Source organism: Carica papaya, chromosome 3, assembly GCF_054855325.1.
Source record: "Carica papaya isolate Zhongbai chromosome 3, ASM5485532v1, whole genome shotgun sequence".
Lineage (NCBI taxonomy): Eukaryota > Viridiplantae > Streptophyta > Magnoliopsida > Brassicales > Caricaceae > Carica > Carica papaya.
This window is the reverse complement of record NC_142311.1, coordinates 11,340,322-11,351,037: the sequence shown is the minus strand read 5'-3', so window position 1 is coordinate 11,351,037 and position 10,716 is coordinate 11,340,322. Positions and strand designations below refer to the sequence as shown.

The 10,716-nt window shown below is 36.6% G+C and overlaps 1 protein-coding gene across 1 annotated transcript; it reads right to left on the bottom strand.

Moving 5' to 3' along the window:
• Positions 1–108: 108 nt before the first annotated feature.
• LOC110808678 (RNA recognition motif (RRM)-containing protein) lies at positions 109–10,158 on the bottom strand. Its single transcript, XM_022034247.2, has 4 exons — positions 9,908–10,158; positions 9,450–9,767; positions 2,248–3,476; positions 109–1,535 (listed from the first exon to the last, which is right to left on the bottom strand). Exons 1-4 carry the CDS (start codon positions 9,908–9,910, stop codon positions 257–259), a joined length of 2,829 nt encoding a protein of 942 aa, XP_021889939.2. The 5' UTR covers positions 9,911–10,158; the 3' UTR covers positions 109–256.
• Between the last annotated feature and the right edge of the window lie 558 nt (positions 10,159–10,716).

Genomic DNA, 10,716 nt, shown 5'->3' with positions numbered 1-10,716 from the left:
TCTTTCTATTTTTATTGAAATTTCTTCTTTTATCATAAAAAGAAAAAGTTAATTATGTTATTCAATAATTTCTTGCATTTTACCTTTGAAAAGCAATCGAGAAGAATATGTGGAAACCATCTGTGATTCATCAAAAGATATAAAATTGCATAGTAGAGTCATCCATCCAAAACACAAAAGTCATCTTCATTTCACTTGTCAACTTTTCACAAAGTAATCTACTAGACCACCGCATGGAAAATTAATCTGCTGCAGTTCAAGTTCCTTTTCCTTGTTGAATTTGTTGCAGAAGAGCTGCCGCCAGTTGTAATGTTGCTTGCAACCGTTTCTGTGGATCAGAATCTGTTTCCTCTTGTGTACCACTACTTTGCGGCTGTTGATTTCCTGAAGACAATGACTGGTGATCCCTTTTACCCGGAGGCAGCATTGTTGCAGGAACATTTGATACATGTTGTTGCTGCTGCTGCTGCTGCTGCTGCTGTAGCAGTAGCTGTTGCTGCAGCTGCAGGTGTTGCACCTGGCTAAACTGGGATGCTAAGAACTCAGGAGTCACCTGATTGCTTTGGAAAGAATACCTGTCTTGTGGTTTATATAGATTGTCAGACTGGCTCATTCTGTTCATCTGCTTAAGTTCCTCCCCCATAGATACATTTGGAGTGCTCCCCACCTGCCTGGACTGTCCCAGAAGAGATGACGCCAGTTGTGCAAGCTGTTCTGGTTGCAAACCAGAGATAGGCAGAGATAAGGGAGGAATCGAGTGTTTAGTTTCATCGATAGATGACTTGCTGGGGCCAGATAGTGGAATCCCAGAAATCACACTGCCATTGTGACCAGAGCTCATTTCTTGAACCAACCTAGGATTGCCCGAGTGAAAAGGAAGATCAACAGCATTATTGGATACCTGTGATGGTAAGCTTCTAGCACTAGAAATTGAGTTCCGTGGATCCTGAGGAGACCAGTTTGGTCCTAATCGTTGGGGAGGTGGGTGATCATGTCTGTTATCGACATATGAGTCGGTCAGATTCCTTATAGCATTCAGTGAGCCCGAAAATGATGCTGATGGAGCTGGCGCAGTCAGATTCCCAACAAAAGATAGATCATTAATTCCTGCCTTAATCAGATCAGGAATCGGAGGAAAAGACCCAGGAGGTGCAGAAGCCTTTGTGTTAGATGTATCACCATGGTAAGCTAACAAGTTTCCATCTCTGTAATCATTTGGTTGGGGAAGAGACCCAAAACTAGAACCAGGGTGCTCTAGTCTCAAAATAACACCGGAGATGCTCAGCTTACCAGGAACTTTCAGCACCTTCTCTGAAAAATCTGATGGAGGTACCAGGAACAATGTTGTTCTCTCATCTAATTTAGCAACTGCTGCTCGCTGCTTCTCCCCCAGATAGTGCATAAATTCATTATAAAATCCTATATCAGCATCACTTTCTGGGACAAAGAAAACAACCCAAGCACTAGAGGCTTGATAATAATGTTTGGCCAGCATGTCTAAACCAGTTCTTGCTGTGCAATCCAGGAATTCAGGCCTGCCAAAAAGCGTTAAAAAATCATCTCAGAGCATGAATTAATGTACTCAGAGAGAGAAACATATAAATGCATGTTTGTTTTCAATTGTGATGCCTATGAAATTGAAGTTGCACTACATTGTTTTCATTTTTAATAGAAAAATAATTATTTTTAGAAAAGATTTACTCAAATTTGGCATGCACGCTGACTGGAGATCAATATGAAATCTGTTTTTGTTGACAGTCGTACTTGTATAACTTAAAATATTCATTTATCAAAGTGAACATCAGCATTACAAAAGATTGGAACATGATCAAGTGATTTGCTTTGGCTCCAGGAGATAAATAATTCAGTTTTCAAACACTTTTAACCCACAGGACCAGAATATACCCAAAGAGCACCTGCCTGTAAGACTAAAAAAAAAATTATTATTTGCTCTGGTCCAACACAGTAAATTGAACCATTGAGTGCATACAAAAAGAAAGTAACTGGATACATCCAGTGGATACCGAACTGTCTACTGAATTGATATCAAGTATAAAGAAACAAAATACATAATGGCATATCAGTTGTTGCTTTCTTTTTCTTCATTTAAGGGTACGAGAGTGGGATTGCATATTAGTTGACACACACACACACAGAGAACAAATTGGGCAAGATAGAAGTTATCAGCAAGCTAATGCCTTGGCTAAGAGAGATAAAAACTTTATGTAAAGGATGACTACTACTTACAGCATGATGTCCAAGGCTTTTCCCACAGCCACAGGAAAGCAGCGAGCACGACAAACTGGAGTGCCTCCCTTTGCTATAGTGCCTTCCCATTTCCAGTCATTCATGGATGCCTGATCCAACTCCGGGGTAAAACTTTTCCTCTCAACAGTATTTGATGGCATGGAGACAGATCCGATCTGCAAATTATCATAAGGTGCTCTCAAATGATCACTTCTTTCTATATGAGGCAGACCTATACTCACTGGGAGATCAGGAATATGTTTATACCCAAAAGGTGCAGAATTAAAGCTTTTATCGAAGGCTTCATTCTGCGGAAAATCAGAGAATACCCGAGGAAGAGCATGTTTCTCTTGTTCTGGCTTAGAGAACGGATATTCTGGCAACTCTTTTTCAGGAGGAAAGGCACTAGTCTTCAGTTTCTTAATTTCATGATGATAATAGGCATCTTCTGGCAAATCCCATGGTTCTTCATAGAATTGACTCTTTTGAGGAAACTTCTGAGGAAAATCATGGACAATAGAGACCCTTTCTCTTGGACTACTATGACGTTCGTACACATCTTGTGGTAGGCCTGGTTCAGGCCCCCCTTCCCCAAACCTCCAGTTTTCATCATCCTCGCTCCACAAAGACCTCTTCCTATTATAATTATAAACATCTGGATCACTAGAATCCACATCTGGAATAAGATTCGGAGATCTGATCCTAGGATCTCCAATAGTGCTTCCATAATTCCTATCATGATGAAAATTATCAGAAGATCCCAGCCGACCATTTGATTTCAGATGTGGGGTGAGAGGGGCACTTGTTGAGCTCCTACCGCTGTTGGATGAACCAGCATCACTCTTTGCAAAACAAATATGCACACGGGGATTTCCAAACAATTTACCCTGAAGAGTTTCTTTTGCCCTGTAAGCAGATGTTATACTCCGGAAACGAACAAATGCATAACTACGACCAGGGAATACAGTAATCTTCTCTATTTCACCAAATGGGGAGAAAGCCTTCCGCAAGATCACTTCATCCACCTTCAATAAAGCTGGAAAACCTATCCACAGGACCTCACTAGCTTCTGAACTTCTATCACTCATTCTGGATTTTTCTGTGTTTAAATGATCAGGACTAGCATGGCGTGCTCTAGAATCCTTTTGAGAGAACGGAGATGCTCTTACACTGGATCGTGGTTCATCATGACGTACGTGATCTTCAGTGCGAGGTGCTGATGACTTATCCTGTGATAAAGACCGAGATAAGGGATAAACCACCCTTAACTTAAACAATTAATGATGAAACTGTTTATTGGCCTACAATACTTGAAAGAAATGAATGAATACGATTACATCCTGAACTGATTTGCAATGAACTCTACATAGCTAGGATGGGGACTGTCAAAGTACAAGTGCATGAACAATCATTTATGAGTTCAAGCAGTGTAAAGATATCCTGGTTTTGAACTATTGATAACCCCATCAGCATTATCAATAGTCTATAGCCAGGCACTCAATATAAAATATGTAATCAGTTTATCACAGTTTCTCTTTGTTTCCTTGGCATGACATAGAAGGAAATAACAGCTAATAGAGCAATAAATTTCAGGAATCTCCCCAGTGTCAACGTGAAAGGATTTTTCTTTCACTTAAAGAGAATGTAACCATCAAAATGAACCTGAGTAAGTTCCTCTTGCGAGGTACAGAAGGAGCTATCAAAACAAACTCGAATATTCACATATGATCTTGCAGCAACTACCTAGACTTGCACACTTAGATCACTTACCTAATCATTCCTCAACTTCAAAGACAACCCACGGGTCTGGACTTCAGTGACATTTCTCACATTCAAGTATCATCGTCAGCCAATTTGTATCTTCAATTTCACGTTGTACCTAATATCAGACTACTTGAATCAGATCAAATGACCCAAAATTTTGAATTGTCTCTAAACATGCATCGTTCTAATATGACCCCCTGAACTGATTTGCACATTTCCAAACCCAAAACATTGACGTTCATAAGCTGCATCGATCCTTAAAATAAAGATGACTCGACCCGTACCAAACTTATCATGTCTGAAGCTAGTAAGTCTCTTATTTGCTATCTGAGATCAATCCATGAGATCATACAGCAAAAGGTAACCTAAAGATTTTGTTCAGAATAAAGGAGAAATGAGGCAAATTAAAATAATCAGAAATCCATTTGCAAACGAAATTTGATGTTTGAAATAAATCATAATATTTGAAAGTGTTTTGCTGCCTCAATTAGCAGAACCACAAACAGGAATGCAAAACACCTTTTTAAAAATAAAAAGTATATGCAGTACCATTAATTACAAGCACCAAGAGGTCGCAATCAATGTACAAAATTATTTCCATAAATTCTCAAAGTTACACGTTTAAAATGAATTATACCTTTCTGAATGATTCTATATATGAAAATGTGAATTACAAATATTTTATTTTTTTGAGGAATTAATTTATCCTAAACATATGAAAATAAAAGCAAGAAAGTCAAAGGCTCAACTTTGTTGAGGACTAATACTATCTTCTTTTAGCGCACAATGAGCTTGTCAAAAGCCAGAAAACTGATTATACTCGATGCAGGAAGCAGAACCCAGCACAAACACGGTTGTGATGGAGTGGAAGAAGAGAGATGCTCAAGAAAAAAAAAAGAATACAACAGTAGGAGTATAATCAAGAGAGACTTGACTCTTCTGGTATGAAAACCAGGAAAATGCAGAGAAATTCTAGAGAACTGCCTATTACAGTGCTGTGCTTCTCTTTTTAAAGAGTCTAATTTCCTAATAGGACTTTACTGATTCTAGAATAAATCCAAACAAAATAAGAAATGGAATACTAAACAATTAGGGACCTAAATATTTTTAATTTTCTAATTGGTTTACCAAAAAAATAATAAGCCTATGCAATAGAATACTCAACTCAAATAGAAAAACCCTTTATCTTTTCAGAAGCTTCTTTGTCATTCATCAGTCAATCAATGATGACAAAGAAACCATAAATGGAGGTATACCATAATTTCAATTGTCTTCCCACAATTTTAACAATATCTAATTCCGAATTCAAGAAGAGAGGAAACTGATCTGGCAAAATCTGGGTGCAAAAAGCTTATACAATATGGCAAAAATGTATCTTCCCGGAAGATAAAGTAGCTGCCAAGGTATGTTTTCTAACTTACTCATACGCCTAAACCATTAGGTGCACAAATGAGACGCTAGTATTCCCCACAAATATTAATGTGTATGAAATGAATCAACTTTCGCTTGTATATTTCCATGGACGCATATGCTCCACAAATTCACCTTGAAGACAAAAGAATTCAGCCACTCCACATAATTGCAGTGCGGTTTCCACATGAAAAATAAACTATTGAAAATTTTGAATCACTTAAATTTGATCTCTTACAAAGGGAAAACATGAAGCAAGACCAGTAGACTTACTATCTCCTCTGAGCTGGAGTTGATTTATCAAAAATTTTCTGAAAATATAAAGATCTTTCCTACTTTATTATTTTACCATGGCTAATGAAGGAAGAACCTAGTAGATTACCTTTTTCCGCATACAAGACACGCCAACGATATAGAGCAAATGAGAAGCACCGCCTTTTTTATACACACGATATTGAACACTGAAGGGGCATGACACATAAAATCACTTTTAGCCTACTATGAAAATGCATTCTTCTCAGTTAGGTTGACTTAAATAGAAGATATTAAGGCCATGAAACACCCAGCTTGTTAAGTTATTAAATTACATTTACTTTTTCCACTTCTGGTTATTTTATCAATTTTCCAGGGAAATAAAAATACTTAGAAGAGAACGTATGCTGAAATAGAGAAAAGGAAAAATGTCTAGACTTCCAAAGACATAACATCCTCTGTACAAATTAATCAGATAGAATTTTTCACGTGCATTTGGAGATGCCTATGGATACTCAGACTCCACGGTTTCTACATATTTCTTTGATAGGCCACTTGAAACATAAACTTGGCCGTCAGTCCAGAGGCTGTGTTTTATTATCCTTTTCAAAGGATTCAAGTGCAGCCCTTAACTGCTTCATAGTCAACCAAAAAAAAAAAGTCACTTGAAGTATGCAACATAACAAAACCAAATCGTTTTAATTGTCCGATTCAAATACCATCTTCTGTAATATGAATTGTCACTATGAATTGTCACAAATTATCTATTTACTGTGCGCATGTTCCAAACACTGGCAAGCTGAATAAACATATATCCTTGCTATCGTGAGAAACACTGGAGATGTAGAAAATGGATTTCAGGGTAAATTGAACCCTTTGACAACCAACCAGAAATTTCATTTGTCTGATCATTCTTATTGAATTAGCGTTTTCTGGATAACTTGCAAATCTGTTATTTCTTGCATGCCCTTGTTCCCATCTAGTCAACTTTCACTTAATGATCTCTGCCTGGTATAAATCTTAGTTGTGTATGTTTAGGAAACGTGTATTTATGTGTCATGTTAATTTTCAACCACTTGATAAGCAATGCAACTTTTGTAATTTGTGCAATCCTCTTTCCGTATTGGAAGAACATGTATGTGCTGCTCTTTTTGGTTGGAAGAGTAAAACTGTAACAGAGATTTCAGAATGTTTTTTATACATTAAATTACTGCTATTCGTTTCAATATGGCTAACTTAAAGACCTTGATGGTTGAAGGTGAATACAAGTTTAAAGGCCATAACACTTGGATGAAAAGAATTTAATATTCACCCGGTCAAGAACAACTACTTGTTCTCTGTTTTCCATCACTCAGTTCTTAATCCCTCAGTTCTTCCTTCTCCATTTCAGCTTCTATCGTCACAAGATAAGTCCTTCATTTGTCATCTTTCCCGCATCCTTCTTTCCCTTTTTTCAAGTCTTACGAATGCCGTTTCTAGCCACAAATTCAATAAATTGATATATTCAGGTGCATTTTTGTTATATTTCCTTCATTTTGTCTTCGTGAAACTTTAAAGTCTAACTTAAAGTTGAAGAGAAGAAAATGTAACACAGGTTCTTCTGATCATACTTCTCCATTTCTTTCTAATAATACTTCTTTTCCTATATATAAAAAATGTCCTTCAAATCATCCAGTGCAGAGAACCCTACTTTTGCGATATGTTTAATTGCACAAGTGAATGCAAGAGAAAACTCCTGCAATTGGACCGCAATAGCAATCAAGGAGACAGCCTGTTCCTCAGAATTGCAATCAAGGAGAGTTCCAGCAGAACAAAAGACATTTTGATGATTTTACACTAGTTTCATAAAGATGGAAAAAATTTCAGATTATTGGCTGCTACCTAAACCTCTACATCACGTGAGAAAAGAAAAATATTGGAGCAGAATATGAGGATCAAAATATCCAGTTTGCTTATCACATGGGCATATCCAGGCTCCACAACTGTATATGATGAAAATTAAGCAGGTTATTCTCCCTGGCTACATACGGCTTCAATAATCTATGGTAGATAAGGATTTTAAAGCAACCTACTTCCCTGCAGATTTCACACTAATGGAGCATCTGTTCAACCAACAAGCCCAGCAGATGTGTACCAATCAGTTTGATGCCTTCTTTTTGGCAGTGAAGTTACGTTAATCACAATTTTTTAACCTATCTGAAAAGAGATCATCCGTGAAGATATCATCCTTCTCTCCAGTTTCTTGTATAAAAAGTAAATACTAATTTGAGCAAAATTATTATCCTTCAAACTGAAAGTTTGGTTGTCTTTTGTACATTCATTTTCCATCAATATCCAAAGCCAACGGGAAGAAAAATGTGCAGGTTATTTGAAAAGGAGGGCAACAATAGGGGTAATAAAGGTTGATTTGCATTAGTGAAGTACATGAATAATAGATGAATTGACATAATGAAGATGGCCAATCACTGAGCTCACCATAGGCAATAAATTACATGCGACTATACTAAGTAAACCTAAAAGTGCAGTTGGTAATGCCAACTTCAAAAAGTCACCAGAACTAGCTACAGCGATTATTTAGTTCAGGCTTAACACTAAGCAAGGTGTTGCGAATGAATATTGGTATAACAACATAAAAAAGGACAGCCATGGAATGGATGAAACCTTTATCTCCTTGATCCATAAGTTTCTGTGTCACTATAAAGATTGCAGTTTTGCCAGAAGCTCTCAAATTAATGCTGGTTTACATAAATACTCTTAATAATGTAATTCCTCATACTACCGATCCTAGTTAAAAATAGAGTTGCACTCTTTCTCTTGCATGTTGTTTTATCAGATGGTCAACATTCATTTGGCCAGCAGGATTACCTTTTATTGCTTTTCAAGTGTTTCAATAGCCTTGTATTTCATTCTACATTTCTTTAGACAAAAAACTATTCTACATATTGAGCACGAGACCTGGTCAAATAATAAAATCTAAGATGCAAGCAGCCAGAGAAGAGTATTTCAAGTCATATAAACTTTTGAGATTGGTGTTCCCTTCTACTTTTTCTCATGAAATTATATTAGCTGCTAGTGGAGGAACCCAAGTTAACATTACTGCAAAAACTTAGATACATTATTGGATTTGTTTACTCATTTTTTAGGTTTTGTTGTTTGCCAATAGATTACTGTTTCTGTAATGAAACAAAGATAACAGGATTTAGTCATTCGATATGTTCATTTAGGGGTGCGAATTCCGCAAATTAGTAATGGATGCTAAATCTTAAAAGAATTGATTTTTATCAAAATTTGTTAGTTAACTATTTATCACTCTGCCAAGAGGTACCAAGCCAGGGCAAGAAGAATTAGGAATCAAGCTGTTGTAAGGCTTGATTCAAGTTCTAATGAAATTGCCTCGAAGATTGCAAGTTGGATAAGGTTGATTATGTATGAGAGCTTTCAGGTGAGATTGATTATGTGAATTAGATTAATCAAATTCATATTTTTCATAAGATATTACAAATATTAACCCAGTACCATGTCTTTAAGTTGGGGAATTATGCTCACTAACGGGATCTTTCGGATTCTTTTATCATCAATCTCGGAATTCAAGCTGCTAAGTAAACTTATCGTTAAACCAATTAAATTTGACATCCACAGAAAATACAAGTGCTCCATACAAGAGAAGTAAGTGACAAGACAGCGACAGCAGCAGCAGCGACAACAGCAGCAGCTTCCAGATTATCACATAAACAAAAACCGAAAAGGAAAGAAACCAAGAGGAATGCAAGACTAACCGCCTTGGCAAACTCAATCCTAAGCGGATTGCCAGCGACAGGGAATCCCTGGAGGGCTTTCATTGCCGCGATGGCGTCATGGTCTCTGTCGAAGTTGATAAAGGCGTAACTGCGGCCTGGTTGAAAAGCCACGCTCTCCAGCTCTCCAAACTGCAGGAAATAATCCGTAAGCTCACTCTCCACCAAGCTGTGAGATAGATTACCAACCCAGAGGTGCCTCGACGGCGGATTGATCCCTCTCCCCCCCGAAATCCCATCCGACCTCGATGAGTATTCCTTCCGCATCCTCTCCCTCCCTCCTCCCACTCCTCTACCGGACTATAGGTATACATAATAACACAAAACACAAATCAAGACTACGAATCTCCATGTGTATCTTTAAACATATGTAAGAAAATAAACGAAAAGAAACGTAATTCGCAGGGGAATCTATGAGATTGAAGTGGATAAGAACTAACCATTGGGATTGTAGGCTTTGAGCGAGACAATAAGATAGTTGTTGCTTCTCTTAATGCTTCTGGTGATTGAGGTGAGAGTGAAGCACAAACTGGGGACCCTATGAGGTGAAAGTGGTGTTGACGCTTAGGAGCAATATCTATGGCTAAAGAGATTGGAGTCCTCTGTCGATTAAGCCTAGAACTCGAGACGTTTCGTTTTCTAGGGTTTGCGGATAGATTTGAAGAGTGGTAAATTTCACGTTATCGACGTCAAAACGACAAACACAAAAGAACTTCTGAGTTTGACACGGATGATGTCGCACGTGCTAGCGTTTCAGTAGTAAATAATTTTAATTTGGCCAAAATATTCAGAACGATTTGATAAATTATTAAATTAATTTTTGAAATTAATATTTACTACAATCTCATCTCTTATTTTTTTTTTTTTTTTATTTTAATTTTTTATAATTTTTTTCAAACAAGTTTATTTTTATTTAAAAATTTTAAAAATAGTTAAGTGATATTTGATTACTTTAATAGTTATTTTTAAAAAATAAACTTGATTATTATTATTATTTATTTATTTAATAATTTAAAAATATATATATATCTGATTAGATGAATTTGTGTTAAAAAAATCATTGATCTTTAATTGTTCTATATAGAGTATCAGATGATTCGTGTATTGACATAATAGGCATATTAAAACAATTCATCTTTATAAAAGCGGGTAAAACTCTATAAAAATTGACATAACTTAAAAGATAAGTAATTTCACTAGTATTAAGTAGAGTCTTATTTTTAGTAAATTACAAAATTTAAATAAATAT